We start from the raw sequence: 22,413 nt of genomic DNA, 5'->3' as shown, positions 1-22,413 counted from the left end.
TGCTGAATGATTTATTATAGCCAACAAAAATTAAAAAGAGTAGGGAGATAATTGTATGAAAGATCTGATGTTTAAACTATTTAATGAAGTTTAAGATTATTACATATAGAGTAATACACCTAATGCAAAATAGATTTGTAAGCCAGATCTAAAATTTTCAGTTTATGTAGTATTAAGTATATGCCAAATATTCAATGTATTGGGTAAATACTGTTATTTTTACAATGTAAAAAAAAAAAACACATACACATATTTGGTGCTGTGGCAGTAAAGTATAGGAAACAAGAAATGATAAAAGATACAACTCTATCAGGGTGAATTCTGGAGCAGATGGTTGCTCTGAGGTCAGGGTGAATTCTGGAGCAGAGCAGATGGTTGCTCTGAGGTCATCTGATGGTTGGTGGCCTGTAGCCTAAGATTTACAGGTCCCAAACCCATATATGATATGTAATTTGAGTTCAGGTGACAGAGAAGAAATCTGGGTATGCATGCGTGTAATCCCAGCACTTGGGAGGCAGAGGCAGGAGAATCACCATGAGTTTGAGGCAAGCCTGGGCTATGTGGTGAGTTCAAGGTTAGCCTTAACTACATAGGGAAACCCTGTCTAAAAAATACAGGAGCATATTTGAAGAAAAATAGCTGAGAATTCATGAAAGATACCAATCTTCAAGACTCAGGAACCCCAAAACGGGGAGAGGGATAAGAAATCCTTACCCAGACACATTGTGGTAAAACTTTAGAACATCAAAGAGTAGATCATATAAAGGAATACGACTTTCTATCTGCTTATAGATGTACACGACACTATCTATGAAATATTCTTGCCAAGAAAAAGAGAATCCAAATCTGTATTTAATCAAGTATCTACATCTAATCAATATTTAGGAAATATAAGGTATAAAACACCTCCACAGGGGTACAACCAACACAATTCATTCTATGGGATATTCTCTAAGATAAACATCTCATTCCTTCAACAAATAAATTTCATGGGGGGGTATGAAAGAGGCATCTATAGATTAAGGAATTTAAGAAACATATCAACAGACTGCAGCACATAATTCTTATTTGGATCCTGATTCAAACAAATTAAAAAACACATAAACATTTGAGATAATACAAAAATTCTGATCAGTATATATTTGATTATATATTAAAGAACTGTTAAATTTTTAGAAGTGCAAAAAAGATAGTAGGAAAGGGCTGGGGATTTAGCTCAGTGGTGCTGCTGCCTGCATTGCAAAGTGCAAGGACCCAAGTTTGATCCCCAGTAGCCACCCCCTCAAAATTTTTTTTATCAAGTGTTGGTTTTGCTGTAATGTTTAAAAGTATCTCATATTCGGGCATGGTGATATCTGCTTACTATAGTCTCAGAAACTTGGGAGGCTGGTGCAGGAAGATCACTTGAGCCCAGGAATTTGGCAACATAATGACACCCTGACAAAAGAAAGAGGAAGAAAAAAGGAAAAGAAAGCAGGAAATGAAGGAAGAAAGGACCTCATTACAAAATATTTATGATTGAAATTAAATGATGTGACATCTGATATTTGCTTCGGAATAACCTGGGTGTTTGGGTCAGGGGGTAGATTGTTAGGGGAATATAGATGAAACAAGATTGGCCATTAGATAATAATCACTAGTGACAGGAACATTGGGAACTCACTATATTATATCCTCTTTTTGTTTTTGAGATTTTTCATTACAAAAAGGGGGGAAAGAGCAAAGAGAAAAAGACAGATTACCTACAAAGAAATGACCAGAGGCCAGGGGTGGTGATACACACCTGTAATCCCAGCTCTCTGGGAGGCTGAAGCAGGAGGATCATAAATTCAAGCCCAGCTGGGAAATTTAGTCACCTAGTGAGAGCCTGTTGAAAAGAAAAGAAAAGAAAAAGAAAGGAAGAAAACAAAGAGCAAGCTGGAGATGTAGCTCAGGGTGAAAGCCTTGGGTTCAATCTCAAGTACAAACAAAAAGCAATATCCAGTTGAGCAAGGAGGCACATGCCTGCATTCCAAGCTACTGAGGAAGCTTAGAAGGGAGAATTGTGAGCTTAAAGCCAAAGCCAGCCTGGACAATATGGCAAGACCCTTTCCCGCCCCCCCAAAAAAAATCCAAGTGGGGCATGGTGGTGCATTTTTGTAATCCCAAAACTTGGGAGGCTGAGGCAGGAGGATTACTGCAAGTCTGAGGCCAGCCTGGGCTACATAGTGAGTTCAAGGACAGCCTAAACTACAAAATGTGACCCTGTCTCAAAAAAACAAAACAAAAATCCAGTTAGAAAATATGAGTGAAAAAAAAAGAAAATTATGTTTTTAGCTCAGTGGCACCACGCCTGCCTCACAAGTGCACAGTCCTGAGTTTGACCCCCAGTACCAAAAAAAAAAAAAAAGAAAGAAAGAAATACGAGAAAAAAACAGGCATGGTAGTACACACTTGTCCCAGCTACTTGGAAAACTGAGGTAGGAGCAGCTCAAATTCAAGCCCAGCCTGGCCAACTTATTAAAACTTTATCTCAAAATAAAAATAGGTAGATTAGATAGGTAGATCTGGGGACATAGCTCAGCACTTACTGTTTAGATTCAATCTCCAATATGGCAAAAAAAGATTTTAAAAATTCCATTTGCAATACAGGGAAGTAGATCTAGTAAGAAATATATAAAATATTCATGAATAAAACTAAAAAGAATTACTGTAATTATAAAAATCTGATATATGGAGATAAGTATAATATCCCTGAAAGGAAAATTTCATGGGGGGAGAGAGTTTTTAAAAACGAAAAATTTCGTAACAAAATTGTCAGATAACTATAAATTCTGATAACCCCATTGAAATTTAGGGTAGTAGATTAAGAGTATTAGAAAATTTAAAAAATTTATTCTGAGGTTCATCTGGAAGAATATGCACAAAGGAACTTTTAAAAAAGAGAAATGATCTGGGTGTAGAAGTAATCCTAGCATTTCAGGAGGTTGAGGCAGATTCCAAGCTGAAGTTCCACCTGGGTAACTTAGTGAAACCCTCTCTCAAAAGAAAAATTAAAAAGAGTTGGGGATATATCTGTGATAGAGCACTCCAGGTTTGATCTCCAGTACTGAGAAAAAAGAAAAGGTAGCTGAAATAGTAGCTGGAAAGAAATTTTGTTCATGTACAGAAAAGGATACCAATGAGAAAGGGTATTTTATCAGCAAAACTATAAAAAGGCTCCAGAATCCAAGACATGAGTTACAGTAGGAGACGGGGATGGCATATAGAGCTAAAAAGAATTTAATTGAAAGTCTGTACATAATTTTCATTTAAAAATATCTGTTCTTAGGTCAGGGATGTAGCTCTGCATCACAGTGCTTAACTGGCAAGTGTGAGGTCCTGAGTTCAGCCCTGGTACAAATCTATCTATCTATCTATCTATCTATCTATCTATCTATCTATCTATCCTGGCCGGGGATGTAGCCCAGCAGCAGAGCATATGTGTAGCATGAGCCAGGCTTTGGGTTCAATCTACAGCACTAAAAAAAAACCTATACTCTTCCTGTGACCAGGATTCTCAAAATAAAAATGAGATATTATTTGCACATCTGGTTGAGAAATTTAATAGATAACATCAAGTACTGATGAGAGTAGTGGGGAATCTGGTACTGTGTACAGCTTTGGGTGACCACGTAATTTGGAACAGCTTTTCTGGTAGTAAATTGAGGAGTAATTGTTAACATTTTAGATCTAAAAAATATGTATGCCTTCAGCAATATCACTTCTGGGAATTTATCCTCAAAAAAAAAAATACCAGCACAAATGCTCAAAGATACAAGTACAAAATTTTCCTTGCTGCCCAATTTGCAATAACAAAAGCTTGGAAGCAACATAAATATCTATAAATAGAAAAATACACTATTGAATAGCTATATAATAAAGTACTATGCAGCACAAGAATGGATGTCAGAGATCTCTATGCAGTGAGAAATATCTTCAAGACTATAATGTGATAAAGTTAATGATTACAGAAGGTACAGAACAACACTATAGAACGATTATAGGCTGTGGTTGTGGTTCAATGGTAAAGCCCATGTTTAGCTTCCTAAGGCCCTAGGTATAATCCCCAGAACATAAAAAGAAAAGAGAGGGCTGGGGATTTAGCTCAGTGGTGCCGCACGTGCAAGGTCCAGAGTTCAATTCCCAGTAACAATAAATAAACAAACAAACAAATAAATAAGGACTTTCCCTGGTGTGGTAACACACATTGCTTGGGAGCTGAGGCAGGAGGACTGCCACGAGTTGGAGGCCAGCCATGGGCTACATAAGTGAATTCAAGGCCAGCCTGAGCTATTACACAATGAGACCCTGTCTCAAGAAACATGCAAACAAACAAACAAAAAACAGTTTGTCAGGCATGGTGGTGCATGCCTATTCTCAGCACTCAGGAGGCTGAGACAGGAAGATCACTGTAAATTCGATACCAGCCTGGGCTACATAGTGAGGGCAGTCTGAACTACATAGTGAGACCATGTCTCAAAAAAAAAATAAAAAAAAAAAAAAAAGAAAAGAAAGGAAAAGAGAAAAAGGGAAGGAAGTAAGAAGGGAGGTAAGGGAGAAGGAAGGAAAGAAGGGAGAGAGGGAGGGAGGAAGGGGAGAGAAGGAAGAAGGGAGGTAAGGGAGAAGGAAAGGGAGAGAGGGAGGAAGGGGAGAGAATGAAAAAGTAAAAGAAATGGAATGAATGATTCCAAGTTATGAAAAAAGAAAATAGCAAATATCTCCATAGAGGAGGAAGTTATCTACTGAGCTTTTTTTCTGTCTCTACATGTTGTATGTTAGTATATATTTGTATATCTGAAATTAATAGACACTTCTCAGATAAAGAAGCAGAAACAGCATATAAATATATTAAAAAATGTTCAATATCACTGGTCATTTCAGAGATGCAAATTAAAACACTGAGATTCCTTCCACCTCACCCCAGGAAGAATGGCTGCTATCATGCAATCAACCAATAACAAATGCTGGAGGGGCTGTGGGGAATAAGGAACCCTTCTCCACTGTTGGTGGGAGTGCAGACTGATGAAACTACCTTGGAAATCAGCATGGCGATCCCTCAAAAAACTTAAACTAGAGGTTTCATTTTAGCCAGCTATTCCCCATCTCAGTATCATCCTAAAAGAATTAAAAGCATCACACCATAGCAATATATGTGCACCCATGTTTATAGTGGCACAATTGTAATAGCTAAATCTTGGAAACAGCACAAATGCCCATTAACCAATAAATGGATAAATAAATGTGGTTTTTTAAATACAACGGAGTACTGTTCTGCCATAAGGAAGGGGGAGCTTGACACATTTACAGCTAAATGGATGCACCTTGAGACCATACCCTTAAATAAAAAAATCGGACACACATATTTAAATACTGCATTCTTTCTCTGGTGTGAGAAACCAAAAGTGGAAATAAGTACTAAAATGTATAACAGATATTGGGAAATGGGAAGAAAACGTTCAAATGGGAAGGGAGGGAGGAAGGAGACTACATCTATTTACCTTCCCTTCTTCTTTTACTTCCTTGACTTTCTCCTCAGAAGAATGCTGCAAATTGTTAGTGTCCAACTGTGGCAGAACAGAAGATGAAAAATTACTCTAAATATAAGCTTAGCTTTAACTCCAGGAGGCCTAGAGGAACTGCTCCACCAAGACTCATCAGCATGAGAGTCTCATGAAAACAACCCAGATGTAAGAAAAATCTGAGCTTTTATTTGTAACCCATGACTGTGGGAACAAAGGCACCAAAGAAAAACATTTGTGTAGGAGTTTTGATCAGAGGAAAGGGAAAGAACAGGATGGTCTGCTAAGCAAGCTTATAGGGCCATGAAGAACACAATGGCTGGTGAAAACATCTCTAAAAGTAACTTTGTTTCTAATTCTGCTCCACTGTTGGCCTGCAGATCAGCTCTAATCTTTAACCATGCATTTTAGGAGCTCTGTGCTGTTGCTCCAAGGACCCCTTGATTTTTGCATTCATTTCAATCAATCCTTTGGCCAGAGCTTCCCCACAAATTATTATACTTGTTTAATTTCTTATAATATTCTACTGACCACTGCCATCTTCATCTGAATAAGCATTCTCTTTATTTCATGGGGCTATAGACCTGAGATAAAATATCGCAGCACCACACGTCACAGGTATCAAGTCTTACATCAGGAGCTCTCAGGATGTTCTATTGAGATCATACTACCCTATATTAAACATGGTGCTTTACCTTTACAACCTTCACCCTCATTATCAGCTGATTTTGATTCTTTCCTTAGTGTGGCTAGATCTCTAAAACAGATGAAAGATGAATGGATCAGTATAGAACTTCCAGGAACACTTCTGAAGGTTCTCAGAGATGAGATGAAATGGGTGGTTATATCTCACACATCTGATATAATGATCTCTTGGACAGCTCCATCTGCAAGCACACAACTCTAGTATTTCTGTTTCTAGAATGATGGTTATGGACTGAATAATGGAACATCAAAAACATGGCAAAAAGCCCATAATATACATGGCTACATGAGGAGAGTTATTCGTAAGTACTGTGCATCACAGATAAAATTAGCACAGGCAACACTGAGTGGGAGTAAAGGATTGTTCTTTTACTTAAATTTGGAGTGTTTTTTGGAGGATATTCTCTTTATATTGTCCATATTAGTAATATAGAATAATGAGATCCTGTTGGTACATGCATATAACATATTTTTTTTCATCCCATTAACTTTTCTCCCTTTCCTCTCTCCTCCCTGGCATAAACTTTTTTTCTTTTGGTACCGGGGATTGAACTCAGGTCCTTACGCTTGCAAGGCAGGCCACCAAACCGCTGAGCTAAATCCCAAGCCCCTGGCATAAACTTTTATTTATTTTTTTTCTGGCATAACTTTTAAACTAATGGTTTCCATTTATTTTTTTCTTGCAATTTTTTTGTTGTCGTTGAAGATATTGGATTGTTTTTCAGTAGTTTCACAATTTGGGTTTTGCTGATTGCATCTCTTTTGCATAGTTTAGCATGTTCTTTTGACCTCTGTATGTTGATAAAATCAGTAACATCTCTATAATGCATCTTTTACATACAATTTCCTGGTTTTGTTATTGTTGTTTTGGTACCAGGGATTGAACTCAGGACCTTATGCCTACAAGGCAGACACAGTGCCCTGGCCCACAATGTCCTGTTTTTAGTGGTGTGGAAAAATTTTCCATCTGAGCAAGGAAATGGAAGATATTTAGTTTGCAGAATGACAAAGGGTCCTCTTTACTAGGCTTCAAACAGATGGTAAGAGTCAAAGTTCAATTAATAGTAATGGAGGTCCAAGCAAGATAGGATGGGTGAATAGCCATGTAGTGTCAGATTCCCACTTGGCTGGTATATAGGGCAGTACAGGGAGGGAAGCAATCAGGCTGGAGTTAGAAGTAGAAAAGCAGCAGCAGTAGAGGCAGCAGCTGGGATAATTTCTTAGTGTATTACTCTATTTACAATATCTTGTTTTCTAAATATATCTTCTTTATTCCTATCTCTGTGCCTGTGCCTAGGATTTTTTCTCTGGCTGGAATATCTCCTCTGTTTCCACCTATCCAAATCCTACTTGTCTTTAATAACCAGTGCAAGTTCATTCTTTTCCTCGTTTTTGCTTATAAGGTCATAAAATATCTCTGGAAGGATAAATGAGAAATAACATTAATTACTTTCCCAGGAAGGGAACTGGATGAATTTTATAGGACAGGGCTGAGAGAAAGATTACTTATTTGTTGTGAGAGGAAAATTTACTTTGATGAAAGTATCTAACATAAAGTCTTCTGAAGTAGAAAGAGGGATACTGGAATTTAAAGCTTGAGGAAAAGGAAGAAAGTCTGTAACAGCCTCTGTGGAAGAGTGCCAGCAAATATATGAGACAAATAAAAGGGTTGCTGAGCAGCTGCAAGGGCCAAGTTGAAATTGGATAGTATGAATTTATATTTATCTGCTTGGTTCTCCCTCTAGCAGTATTCTGGGATGTTGGGAGCAGAAAAGGAGAAAGAGGACAGTGAAGGCAAGAGTCCCAGAGTCAGTTGCACTGAATTGACTGCCCAGGAGTATGAGGCAGGAGAAGAATCTAGTACAACTGGGAGATTTTCTTCATTCCTTCTTTTTTTGTGTGTGGTGGTGCTAGTGATTGAACCTAAGGCCTCAGGCATATTAGGGAAGTTTTCTAAGCTATATCCTAGCTAAATTCACTAAGCTATATCCCCAGCCCTAGAAAGTACTTTCTTGATCTGGGGAAGAGAGGTGGAGTGGCTAGAGGATTCTACTCAGGTGATGACAGATGTATTTTGGAAAAGCCTTACATCAATGTAAGATATCACTGATCAATAAGGCCTCTGTGATCCCATTAGGCTTATTAAATGGGCTCTTGCTAAGCTAGAGCGCATGGTATCAAGATCCTCTTCTAAATTCTCTGTTCAGCCTTATGTTTTGGATGCTCTGAAATGGCTCTGAACAAGGACTGAGGTTTCCTCCATATGACCCCAAGCAAGACTTCCTCGTTTTCCTTTTTGTACTGGAGATTAAAGTAGGGGCCTGAAGCACTCTAAGCACATGCATTACAATGAGCTACATCCCCAGCCTGCCATTTGCTTCTTTATGCCTTGGTTTCCTCATAAATAGAAATTTGGCGCAACAATACCTATTTCACATCAGGCCGGGAATGTAGCTCAGTGGCACCACACCTGCCTGGCAAGTGCAAGGTCCTGAGTTCAATCCCCAGTACTGAAAAACAAAACAAAACAAAAAACTACCTACTTCACAGAACAGGTATGAGGATTAAGTGAAATAATGCTGGTAGAAGTATCTAGCACCATGGCATTCAATGAGATACAGTACTCTATCAGCAGGTAAATGAATATAGTCTCCCTTAATCCTGAAGCTGATACAATGGTACAATAAATAAGCTATTACTTTAGGGGTTGGGGATGTATGTAGCTCAGAGGTAGAGCACTTGCCTAGAATGTGTAAGACTGTGAGTTCAATTCCTAGCACACAAAATCTCTAACCACAAAAAGCACCTACATACAACATGTCATCACTTTATAGAGCAGCAAACCTGGCTATCAAGAATATCTGGCTATCATTACTTTCCTCATGATGGCCCATCCGGTGTCCTCCAGGGTATACTTTTATCTTGCTTTTTCCTCTTTCACTCAGACCAAGTTTTCTCTGCAGAGCCAGTTTCCCCCTCACTCTTCACTTTTACTTTTTCAAATAAATTCTGTGACTGCTTAAAAAAAAATAAGAAAGAAAATCTTAACTTTCCTTACTGAAACATTATAAAATTGGATTTTAGAGATGTATAACCCCCTCTTCTCAGGAAAAGAAAAAAACCCTCCAAATTTCCTAATGGACTGAAAAAAAAAACTTTGAGAAGAGAAAGAATAGTAAGAATCACAATAATGATTTTTATTAGTATAGTATAATAGTATAGTGGTATAGTATACTAGATCTGGACTTCAGTGGAAAGATATGGCCTGGAGAAAAAAATGTGCGAGTTGCTAGAACTGGTGACACATGCCTATAATTCCAGCACTCCAGACCTGAGGCAGGAGGATTTGCACTAGGCTAAATAGTGAATTCACATAACCCTGAACTACATAGCAAGACCTTGCCTGAAAAAAATGAATAAAAGGTGGGTGAATCATCTTTATGTGGGTGGTTCTGAAGTTCTCGATATAACTGAGACTGTCTAGAAATAAGGAGAAGTGACTGAGTACTGAGGAACATCACTGAATGGTCAGGCAGAAAAGGAGGAGGAGCCTGCAAAGGAGATTAAAGGAAATAACTACAGAAGTAGGACAAGAAAGAGGAATGATGGACCATAAACCAACGTATGAAAGTATTTTAAGGAAGCAAGAACCATGAATGTCAAATTTTGCTTTATAGGTCAAGTAAGATGAAGGTGATAAGTATCCATTGGATTTAGTGATTTAATGGTCAAAGGTGAGCTTATCCTTTACAGATTCCCCAGCCTGGGCAGCTTAGTGACTTAGTGAGAGCTTGTTTCAAAATGAAAACATATACAGTGGACCCCAAAATTCATAGGGGTTACATTCCTAGAGTACCCACAAATTGTGAAAAACTGCAAATTTCAGATATGGTCAGAAAAATGCCTATTTTTATAGTTTAAACCCTAAATATGCTAAATCTCCTGAAATTATATAATTTAATTTAATAAAATACTATATTAATAAAGCCTTAGAAGGTACAAAAGATTTTGGCAGTGTATTAGATCTTAGGGCTTTAAGAAGAACAAAACCCAGAACACTCAAAATAGATACATGCAGTATAGCAACCTGTCATGATGTGGGAATGCTGGTGCATCTGTCTGAGATGGGTTACATGGCAGCAGCCAATCAGCAGCAAGGAGAACTAAATAACATTCTCAGATTGGCCTCCAAAAAACAATTTTGGAGGAAATCTACATTTTCTGCAAAATTGCAAGAGTTTCTATGAACAATTAGGCTCTAAGGAAAAATTAGTGAAAGACTGAGGCCAAGAATTCTGAACTCCAACTTCACGGGGATATACTGTAAGGTGGTAATCAGTTCATGAACTCAATTCTTTCCACAATCCTGGTAGCAAACTGAATTAGACAAAAACCAAATCAAACTTCCCCATAAGGTCAACATTGAACCTAACCACTCATTTGATTTGGTTCTTGTCCAGTTCAGTTTGTGGCCAGAATCATGGCAAGAATTAAATTCATGAACTGAGGTACCACTGTATTGAAAAGAAAAAAAAAAAGGGCGGGAAACATAGCTCAATGGTAGCGAGTCTGCCTAACATGTACAAGGCCCTCAGTTCACTTTTCAGTGCCACAATAAATACAAAATTTTGAAAGGGACAGGTTAAAAAAAGGGGGCTGGAAGAAAAAGGAGGCTTTGGGTTCAATCCCCAGTGCGGGGGGAGAAGGGGAGAGAGAGGAAAGAGAAATGAATGTGATAGAGTATAGGGATAAGGGAGATTGGGAATGTAGCTCATTGGTAGAGAGCATTCTTAGCACTCGTAAGGCCCTGAGTTCAAGAATCAGTGCCCAAAAATGAAATGGAAGAATATAGTTAATTCAAGAAGTTTGAGCTTGATATGATGGCACACCCCTATAAGCCCAGTACTTGAAGGCTGAGGCAGGCGGATCACAGTGAGTTCAAGGCCAGCCTAGAATAGTGAAATGAGACTGTCTCCAAGAAAAAAATGTTTGACTATAAAGGAGAGAATGAAGTTAAGTAGTAGCTAGAGAAGCATGTGAACTCAAGAGAAACTATAAGACTAGAGAGAAGAGCATGTATAAATAGTGAAAATATCACAGTGAGCAGGAATAAATAGGAGAGAAAAGAGAAAATATTATGTTTTCAGAACGGTGCAGGGGGATCAGATACAAAGTACAACACGAGACATGGGAATGTAGCTCAGTAGCAGAGCACTTGCCTAGAAGCACAGGTCCCTGGGTTCAGTTGCTGACGCCAAATAAAAAAGCACAATGGAATAAATGAGAAGTGTCAAAGGTGATGAGAAGAAAATTTATGCTATTAAGAGAAAATATGCAGATGAAGTGAAAAGTAGATTAAAAAATACAACTCATGAAAGCACTTAGCATAATGTCTGGCATGTTCACTTGTATCATAACATCTATGGCTTTTGATGTTATTTATGCAACATAATTGCTTGAAATGTCTTACCTTTTAGGCTTTAGTTATGTAAAACAAACTACTATCCTATTTTATTAAAGCTGCAAACTTGCTGGGTGTGGTAGCCCATACCTGTAATTCCAACATTTGGGAGGCTGAGGCAGGAGGATCACCATGTGTTCCAGGCCAGCCTGGGCTACACAGTAAGTTCAAGGCCAGCCTGAAGTACATAGCAAGGCCCTGTTTCAAAAAAAAAAGGGCCAAGGATGTAGCTTAGTGGCACCACACCTGCCTTGATCTGAGGACCTGAGTTCAATCCCTGGTAAAAAAGGTATACAACTAAAATTTTATATATAAAAACTTATATACAACAAGGGTTACTGAACTTTTTGAATCTTCACATCTGTTTTCTTCAGGATTTCTGAATAATAGCTGGTCCCGATTTTGATAAAAAGATAGGGAAAAGATGTACATAATAAGGACTAAAATATATAATAGATATTGGGAAATGGGAAGAAAATGCTCAAATGAGAAGGGTAATGAGGTAAAGGGAGAGGGGAAAAGGAAAGAAGGGACGAGAAAAAAAGAATAGAAGGCAAAAATAGAAAACAAAGCTTTTGTAAATAAGGAAAGGAAGAAGAGTCAAAGGCAATGGGGGAATGGGAAAAAAAGAAGCAAGATATATCACGTATAGGTACAAATTCCCTAAGATGGATGTGGTCATTATGTATATCTAAAATTTACCAATAAATGCTTTGCTTCCAAAAAAAAAAAGATTAAAGCATTGTGAGCTGGGTGTGCTGGCATACACCTGTAATCCCAGCCCTTGGGAAGCTGAGGTAGGAGGATCATGAGTTCAAGGCCAGCCTAGGCTACACAGTGAGTTTAAGGTCAGCCTGAATTATATAGTGAAACCCTGTCTCAAAAAACAAACAAAAAATTTTAATGCATTTTATGTATTTTTCTATATTCATTTCATCTGTTTTTTAATTTCAACAAATCCTCTATGTATGTCAACTTACCCACAGACAAGATCAGACATGTTGAGGGTAGTATGGCCATAGACAACTTACCCATAGAAAAATGACATTAAGAATAAGCTGCTAGGGGGCCAGGGATTTAGCTCAGTGGGGCTGTGCCTGCCTTGTAAACATAAGGTCCTGAGTTCGATCCCTGGTACTATTAAAAAAAAAAAAAGAATAAGCTGCTAGGGACGGGCAACTCACTTCCTGGTCCCCCTTCTGTCTCTCTTAGACAGAAGTTATCTTTCTCTCAATAAATTTTTCCTACTCTTAAAAAGAAAAAAGAATAAGCACTGGGTAGGCTCTGGCACCCCAGACTTCTAAGATTAAAAGCTGCCAGCATTAGAAAGATTAAACTGGGTGTGATGACAAATATATTCCTATAATCCCAGCACTTTTCAAGGTTAAGGAAGGCAGTAAGGGTCACAGGTTGGAGCCCTGGGAAACTGGGCATTTAGTGACTTAGGAACACTCTGTCTCAAAATTAAGAAAAAAAAGTCTGGGAATGGAACTCAGTGCAAAGGCCAATCCCTAACACTGAAAGGAAAATAAAAAAGGACTCTAAAGGTTCAGTTCAAAAGGGAAAGTTTATTTGTACTCCAAATCCATAGAATAACAGCAAAGCCAGAATAAATATTTTGGAGATGCAGGAAGCCCCTTTAGCTCTGATCAAACTTTTCTGTTAGGTAGAAGTCATATCCTTGGACACAATCCATAACATCCCCTAATCTTTTTCTTTCCTTGATTCTTTTTTGAAACAGGGTCTTGTAATGCAGTTCAGGCTGGCCTTCAACTCACTATGTAGATAAGGCTCGCCTCCAACTCAGCCTCCCAAGTGCTGAAATTAATAGGCATGCATCACCATGCCTGGCACATCCCTTATCTTGCCTCAACCTCCAAATTTTCATCCATGCTACACTGTAATCTTGGACCTTTGCTCATCCCCTTTACCTCATCTCCCTTCTAGTTCCAAATAAGACCTTATATTCATTGACTCTGAACTGACAGGAAAAGATGCTATGAAAACTTGAGATAATTTTAGGTTTGGTGACCTTCCTTATTTAATGTTTCTTGGAGTTTGCAACTATCTGATTCTTGGCTACTCTGCTGAGGGAGTAAATATGACTCAATGAAGACTCAAAAAAAAAAAACTCTTCTAATTAAGAATCTAAACTGAAGGACTGGGAATTTAGCTCAGTGGTTCCACCACCTGCCTCACAAGCACAAGGACCTGAGTTCAATCCCTAATACAAAAAAAAAAAAAATCTAAGCTGAGCATGGTTGTAATACAAGCATTCACGGAGGCTAAGGCAAAAGAACTACAATTTTGAGCAGAGCTCTGGCAGTTTGGCAATTTAGCAAGACCCTGTTCTCAAAATGTAAAATGGCTGGGAAGGTAACTCAGCGCAAAGGCCTTGGGTTCAATCCTGAGTTATAAAAAAATGATTTTAACTGTATATTCTAGGACGAGGGGCATAATAAGCTCAGTGATAAAGTGCTTCTGCAAGGCCTTGATTGATTCCCAGTACCACACATACATACTCAAAAAAAAAATCTCCATTATACACAATCAGGTGGTGCTCACCTGTGATCCCAGCACTCAGGAGGCTGAAGGAGGAGGATCGCTGAGTTCAAGGCCAGCCTGGATTACATAGTGAGTTCAAGGCCAGCCTGAACTACACAGAGAAACCTCCTCTAAAATACACAGTCAAACAACACACACACAGCCAAGCATGGTAGCACATTCCTGTAATCCTAACACTAGCTGGGTGTGGTGATGAATGCCTATAATACCAGAGGCTGAGGCAGGAGGATTGAAGCGAGTTAAAGGCCAGCCTGGGATACACAGTGAGACCCTGTCTCAAACCTCCCCCCCAAAAATGAAAACAAAAACAATCCTAACACTCTGGGAGGTGGAGGTTGAAGTGGAAGGACTTCAAGTTGGAGCTCAGCCAATAAAATAATAAAAAGGGGCTGAGTGTGTAGCTCAGGGCAAGGGCCTTGGGCTCAATCCCAGTACTACAAAAGCTAAAAAAGTAAAATGAAATACCTTCTGCCCCACTCTAATTCTCCCTACTCTTCCAAATCCATAGAAATAAATCAATTTTCTTCACATTTCCATTCAAAATATTCTTCATTTGGGTATGGTGGTATACACCTATGATCCCAGTATTCTGGGAAGCTGAGGCAGGAGAATCTCAAATGCAACTTCATAAATAGGACACACGTTTAAATACCACACTGTTTCTCTGGTGTGAGAAACTTAAAGTGAAAATAAGGACTAAAATGTATAACAGATATTGGGAAATGGAGAGAAAATGTTCAAATGGGAAGAGGAACAGGGAGGAGGGAGGTAGAAAGGAAGGAAGGACAAGAAAAAAAGTAAAAATAGAAGAAAAAATGGAAACAAAGCTTTTGTACATAGGGAGGGGAAGAGGGCTTGAGGGAAGGGGGGAATGGGAAAAAATGAGGCGGGAGGTATTGTGTACAAGTGCAAATTCCCTATGATGAGTATTATATTATGTATGTCTAAATAAATGCAATAAGCCGGGTGTGGTGGCGCATGCCTGTAATCCCAGCACTCGGGAGGCTGAGGCAGGAGGATTGCTGTGAGTTCAAGACCAGCCTGGGCTACATAGTGAGTTCCAGGTCAGTCTCAACTACATAGTGCGACCCTGTCTCAAAAAAACCAAAAAAGTAATTATAAAATATGAAATGCAAATCAAAAATATATTGATGTTCCATTTCACTCCAGTCTGAATGGCTATCATCAAAAATAGCAAAAAAAAAAAAACCACCAAAAAAATAAAAATAAACAAATAAATAAATGCAATAAATGTTGTTATTAAAAAAATTCAATTTCAGCCTGGGCAACTTACTGGTTTTGTGACACTCTGTGTCAAATTATAAAATATGAAATGCAAATCAAAAATATATTGATGTTCCATTTCACTCCAGTCTGAATGGCTATCATCAAAAATAGCAAAAAAAAAAAAAAAATGCTGGGGAGGATTTGATGAAAAAGAAACCCTTCTATACTGCTGGTGGGAATGTAAATTAGTAACAGCCACTATGGAAATTAGCATGGAGGTGTCTCACAAAAATTAAAAACAAAGCTATTATTTGATCTAGCTATACAATTATTTGATAATACACAAAGGAATTAAAGTCAGCAGACTACAGGGATAACTGCATACTCACATTTATTGTAGCACAATATACAATAGCCAAGATATGGAACCAGCCTAGGTGCCCATCAACAGATGAATAGATTTTTTAAATATGTATATACATAATGGAGTATTGTTCAGCCATTAAAAAGACGAGAATTTGTCATTTGGAGAAAAATGGATGGATCTGGTGATCATGTGGAACAAAATAAAGCAGACTCAGAAAGACAAATACCCCATGTTCTCCCTAATATGTGGAATCTACAAAAGAGGACAAGAAAGTAGAAGGGAGGGCTGGAGATGTAGCTCAGTGGTGCCGCACCTGCCTGGCAAGTGCAAGGTCCTGAGTTCAATTTGTGGTACCAGGAAAAAAAGTAGAAGGGAGACTATTATTAGACAAGGGAAAGGAATAAGGGGGAGAGGCAGGGGATGTAAGGGGAGGTAAGAGGAGGGATGAATATGATAAAAAATAGATGGATCTTGAGACCATAATGCTAAGTGAAATAAGTCAGGTTAAATATCCTATGGTCTCTGAGACTAAAAATTTAAACAAGTTAGTTTTTTTGAGACAGGGTCTCACTATGTAGTTTAGTTTGGCCTTGAACTTACAGCAATTTTCCTGTCTTAGTCCCCCCGAAGTGCTGAGATTACAGACATTCACTACCACATTGGGCTCAAAAATAGAAACAATTTAAAGAGCAAAATAAAGAGCCATGTTACAAAAGTGAGGTAGACTCTGTAGAGATAGGAAGAGGATCAGGGGAAAGAGGGACGGGGGTCAAGGGGAGTAAACATGATCAAGATGCCTATGTACACATATCAAATCCCTAAACTGAATGTAAACACTATGTATGGCAAACGTGCTAATAAAAAAACACATTATATGTATTGGAATCCCCCAAACATGTGAAAGTAGAGAGAATGTTAAGGGAAGAGGATGGTGGGGAGAAGTGATTAAAATTATGTACATTTATAAGCCTGCCAAAATGACACCCATTAATCTGTACAACCAAAATGCACTAATAAAAAATTGTGGAAAAAATATGTTTAGGACTAAATCAACAAAGCCAGGCATGATGGTGCACACCTGTAATCTCAGCACATGGGAGGCTGAGGCAGGAGAATTTTCATATGTTTGAAGCCAGCATGGGCTACATAGTGAGTTCAAGTCCAACCTGGACTAGATAGCAACACCCAATCTCAAAAAGCCAAAAATAAACAAACAAATTAGGTTTAAACAACAACAACAAAAAAAGCCAGGCCAGCCAGGGATTTAGCTCAGTGGTTCTACTACTTGCCCTGCAAGCGCTAGGACCCGAGTTCAATCCCTGGTACCAAAAAAAAAAAAAAAAAAACAGGCTGGGGATGTAACGTAACTCAGTACAGAGTCCCTTCCCTGGTTTTATTTCCCAATAGCACAAATAAAACAAAAAAATTTTAATGTTATTTCTTTCATGGAGCCTTCTGTTTTTATTCTAAACCATGTAAGTCTGCATTCTTTTGATTTCTATAAATCTTAAACACTATACAAAAAAGAATTTAAAAAGATAAAAAGAAAAAAACTGTACTATACAATTTAGCACTGTAACACTATCTGATAATGTTTATTTTTATTTCATGTAGATTGGCCTTGACTTGTCAGCCAGTACACAATGTTCTTGAGAGGAATGAGTAAATCTTCTGTTTCGTAGGTATCTCTAAAGCACCTAACACATAACTGGGTACAGAGGAAATATCCAGTAAATACCTGGTGGTTATGAAGGACAGAATGCATGTATGTGTGCTTGTTTTCACATGTGTGTCGAGCACAGGGAAGTTGGGGGAATGAATACTATCTTTTACATAGTGGGATGAGAGAATGACACTATGTGAAACTGTAGAATACAAGATTTATTTATGGGAGAAAAAAACAGTATGGTTTGGATAGTTTTATTCTCTCCTTCTTTACCTTCCTACTGCTCTATGACACCACATGGTTAACCAGAGGTTGTAAGGGAGTCACTAGAGTCCTAGCTAGACACTAAACTGTCTGGTGTCACTATTCCCCCATTGCTTCCTCCTCTTCCTCCTCTGTCCAGCTCAGATCATCTGAATCCTCAGATTCTTCCTCATCCATCTCTAACACAGCCCCTGCCCTAGCCTTCTCAGCTAGTGCACTGGGGTGCTCCAGCTGGGCCCAGGATCCTGGGTCAGCCTTGACAAGGGAGATTTCGACCCGAGATGGCATCAAAGAGACAGAGCTCTGCTCCACGTTTATGACCTGAGGAGGAGGGAAAGATAGTGGAATACAAAAGAAAGAATACGGAAATCAAAGGGATTGGGTGGAGTGGTGAGGAGAGAAAAAAGGACAAAGGGGAAGAAATGGGGCAGAGGAAGAGGGATGAAAGCAGAAGGAAGAGGAAAAGGAAGGGGGAGGGAATATGAAAGCAAATGAAGTTCCCATTAAAACTGTTTCCCTCAGGACACTATTTATTCCAGTCTGGCCCTTCTTTCACCCCATCTTCCTCCCCTCCTTCTCTTCACTTACCCCCCAGAGCTTCATCTGTGCTTGGAACACAAGGTTGCCATCAAAGACAATGTGGACATGAAGCTGAACAAAAAGAATTACAAGGGTAGAAGGTCAGAACAAGTCATTATGACAGGGATGGGTCAGAGTGTGACCCATAGGTCAGCCAGACAAATCTGACCTAACAGTTCTCCTTTCCTCAGGGGACTATGGAGCCTAAGGGTTAACTGCATATAGCACTTCTGCTTGTAAGACTGTAATATCATCCAATCCACGGGCCTTCCATCCTGCATCAGATCATTCCTCACCTCAGTTTGACTGGCCTTCACCCAGTTGAATGCAGGAAGTGGAATCTGGCCATATACAGTCACCACTACTAAGGAATCTGTCTGGTGCCAGTCGTGGCGGCAAGGTGCTGGCAGCTAAAGAGAAGATGTGAAATATGAATGGTAAGAATAAACTCTTAGATTACATGCCCGTAACCCCAGCACTGTGGGAGGCTGAGGGAGGAGGACAGCAAGTTTAAGTGCAACCTGGGCATTTAGCAAGACCCTGTCTCAAAAAATTAATGGGGAAAAAATAAGAACCAAGGTATGTCATGTAAAGGTACAAGATCCCAATGATGAATGTAACTGTATTGTATATCTAAAATGTACCAATAAAAATATTTTTTAAAAATTAAAAAGGGCTGAGGTATAGCTCAGTATGAAAGCCCTGGGTTCAATCCCCAGTACTGCAGAAAGAAAAGAAAAGAAAAGAGTGGAGGGGAGGGAAGAGGAGGCAAGCAAGCAGGCAGGCAAGCTAGGGATACAACTCAGTGTGAAGTTCCCGAGTTCAATACTCAGTATAAAAAAAGAAAGATAAACTCTTAACCCAAGAGGAGCTCTCATCAAGTATGTGAAGACACCCAGCCAGTCTTAGAAAAATTAACACTACTTTGTATGGCAAAACTTTCTGGGCTATAGAGGAATAAGATGCAAAAATCTTTTTGTTTTTTTCCGTGGTGCTGGGGATAGAACCTAGGACTTTGCACATGCTAGGCATGCACTCTACCACATCCCTGGCCCAGGAGCTGAATCTTTTTTGGTCTATATTAAAGAAAGAAGACAAGGTACTTGGCCATGAGGTACAGGGAGGAGTTTATCTTTAGAATCAGGTTTTAATCAAGAATCAAGAGGGCCGGGGATTTAGCTCAGTGGCACCACGCCTGTCCCTAGATTCCACGTACTGGAAAAAAAAATTAAGAACCAGGAAAGTTGGGGCTTTACCTGTTTCCCCCAGTCATGTCTACCAACTCTGCATCCTGGCTGTGCTAGAAATACCCCAAAATCCAGGGTCTGGATGCCACAACAGCTCCAAGACTTCATCCTGAGGCAGGAAGATAATTCAATTGAATTCCTACCCCCAAGCTCACATATTTATGTTTTGTTGTTGTTGTTGTTTTGTTTTGTTTTTTGAGACAGGGTCTCACGATGTAGTTCAGACTGCTCTGAAACTCACTGTGTAGCCCAGGCTAGTCTCGAACTCGCAGCGATCCTCCTGCCTCAGCCTCCCGAGTGCTGGGATTACAGGCGTGCGCCACCACGTCCGGCAAGCTCACATATTTATGATCAATGTTAGGAGAAACCTGTCTTACAAACTACCCAGTCCCCTCCCTCACCCTCACCCTTCATGGAATTGAGGTGCTCCTGGGTGGTAGGTACATGGAGTAGCATCACTCTCTGGGCCTTGGTAAACCTAACAAGGATAAAGGAGTATTAGGAAAAAGAATTAAGTCATTCTCAGGTATACCCCACTCACCCCCATGTCTGTCATTTCTCAGGTGCAGCATCTCTCAGCCACATATATGAACTCCCCAAAACTCTTACTACATCACATCCTGGGTTCTGGCAGCTGGAACCAGTCCGGATCAGACTACTATCAATTCCTGGGCAAGGGAAATAAAGTCAGGAACCTATCCATCCCCCCCTATCCCCGCCATGCCATTCGACTGAATTCCAGTCTGTGAGGCCTGCCCTCCTAAGAATCCACCTACCTGCTCCAGGTTCCTGGTCTAGTTCCTTTTGTTCCAATGCCGTTTCTAGGACATGAGATATATTTAGTGGCAGCAGCTTCAGAGGCAACTCTGACCTAGGGGTTATAGGTAGGTGATGTAGTTTTGTTTGTTTTGAAATAGGGTCTTGCTATGCATAGTGGCCTTGAACTCACTACATATCAAGGCTGGCCTCTTACTGTGGCAATCCTCCTGCCTCAGCCTCATAAGTGCTGGGATTATAGGAGTGCGCCACCATGCCGAGCAGGTGATTTAGTTTTGGCCAATTAATCATGATTGCCAGCTTCAACACTCACTCATTGTAGTGGAGTTGAATCTGGTTAAAGTGAGGCAGGGTTGGGGAAGTTGGGTAGTTACCCACTGCCAGTTTTTCCCCCTTGTACTTTTTTTGTTGTTGTTGTTAGTGCATGTTAATATTAAATAATGGTAGGCTGTTTTGGGAAATTGATACATGCATTTCACACACCTTAACCAATTTCAACCCATTCCCAATTTCATCTCTGTGAACATCCAACATTCCTCAACTCTAGGGAAATTAATCCCCAAACCTTGTCCATCTACTCAGCTGCTCTAAATGAACTGCATCATCTCATCTTTCTAATTGTGGACCTAAGATAGCTTTCTTCTGTCGTTCTTATTCTCACAAAATTATTTTCTGTAGCCTCCTGGTTGTCAATACTTCCTTTTCTCTATGTAAGATTTATCTTAAAGCTTTTTTCCAGGAAATAAAAATTATCTAAGCATGTTTTAGGAATGTCTAGGAATAGGTACTAAGCTACCTATCCCACGGATACAAAATAATCTATCCCATCATCCTCAGACCTCTTTAGAGTGGAGGACATTTCAGACATAAATTTCCCCTAAGGCAGAGAATACTGTATAAAAAGTATTTTCCAAACCCTCCTCACATCTCTGATCCCTATTTTCCAAATACCAATGATCCATTTAATCACTCCTCGAATGCTGAATGTAGGGAAAACCCAGGGGCTTCCTCCTCTTTACTTAGGCCTCTCTCGGCGCAAGGTCTCTGCTGACTTTGGAATCGTGTTCAGAGGTTTTTGCTCCTGAAGTGAACTTGTAGCAGGTCCCTCAGATTGAGGGGCCTCAGGAAGCTTCTCGGCACAGTGTGGTCCCATAGTACAGCCCTAGTATGAATAAGGAGAAAAGGATTAGAAATAGAATCTTTCTATTAAGGGCAGAATCCAAGGAAGTAAAGGAGTTTACCTTGATGTTTAAGAACTCAGAGAAATCTACAGTTCGCTTTTGGCAGCAGGACCAACCCTGGTAACAGAGACCCAGATGAGCTTAGATTTCTGGGTGTATTTCCTTTGTGAAATGCTCTTGCTATCTCCCCTCACCTACTCCTCACCTTGAGTGCATCATGGAAGATTGGGACCCCAGGGTGATAGCAACAGGAATCTGTGAATACCAGTAGAAAAATCAAGGGAAGAAAAGTAACTATACCAAATGTGATTCTTTCTCCAGGTTCATGTCTCTTTTTTCCCCCCGACAGGGGTCTATGTACCCCAGGCTTGTCTTGAACTCAAGGTGATCCTACCTCAGCCTGAGTGCTGGGATCACAGGCGTGCACCACCATGCCTGGCATGGTTTTCTTTCCATGTAATATAGAATGTTTCAGCAGATTGATCACTTAGACCAATTATAGCCAGTACATCAAGTTTTTCTCTTCCTACTCAACAGACAGCCCCACAGCTGCCCACCCACTCCCAAGCATCCTTCAGATGTTCTGGCCAGGTCAAAATTTACTCACCAGGTAGGTTGGTACTGGGGTCAAATTGTTGCCCACAGCCTTTGTTATGGCAGAGTAGAGACATGGAGGTACTGGTAGAATTACTGAGAGGGTTATTTCAAGGCGTCTGCCGAGCGGGAAACACCTCTTACTCTGGAGGCTTTTAGCTGCCTGGAAGGGCCTGCTGGTTCTATCTTTAGTTCAGAAGGCATAAACCTCCTAACATGGGCAAGGAACTCCACTTGGCC

The 22,413-nt window shown here is 39.7% G+C and overlaps 1 protein-coding gene and 1 pseudogene across 1 annotated transcript; both read right to left on the bottom strand.

Moving 5' to 3' along the window:
- The window catches only part of LOC104850840, a 30,565-nt pseudogene extending 24,956 nt beyond the window's left edge, over window positions 1–5,609 (bottom strand).
- An 11,981-nt stretch (window positions 5,610–17,590) lies between these two features.
- On the bottom strand, window positions 17,591–22,307 carry Itgb1bp2 (integrin subunit beta 1 binding protein 2). The gene is made up of 11 exons (XM_010607942.3): window positions 22,187–22,307; window positions 21,785–21,834; window positions 21,640–21,696; window positions 21,418–21,560; window positions 20,398–20,492; window positions 20,231–20,289; window positions 20,029–20,099; window positions 19,631–19,730; window positions 18,671–18,784; window positions 18,384–18,446; window positions 17,591–18,116 (listed from the first exon to the last, which is right to left on the bottom strand). Exons 1-11 carry the CDS (start codon window positions 22,248–22,250, stop codon window positions 17,895–17,897), a joined length of 1,038 nt encoding a protein of 345 aa, XP_010606244.1. The 5' UTR covers window positions 22,251–22,307; the 3' UTR covers window positions 17,591–17,894.
- Between the last annotated feature and the right edge of the window lie 106 nt (window positions 22,308–22,413).

Source organism: Fukomys damarensis, unplaced genomic scaffold (genome assembly GCF_012274545.1).
Source record: "Fukomys damarensis isolate Sample0158 unplaced genomic scaffold, DMR_v1.0_HiC HiC_scaffold_39, whole genome shotgun sequence".
Classification (NCBI taxonomy): domain Eukaryota; kingdom Metazoa; phylum Chordata; class Mammalia; order Rodentia; family Bathyergidae; genus Fukomys; species Fukomys damarensis.
This window is presented reverse-complemented; position numbering and strand designations above follow the sequence as displayed.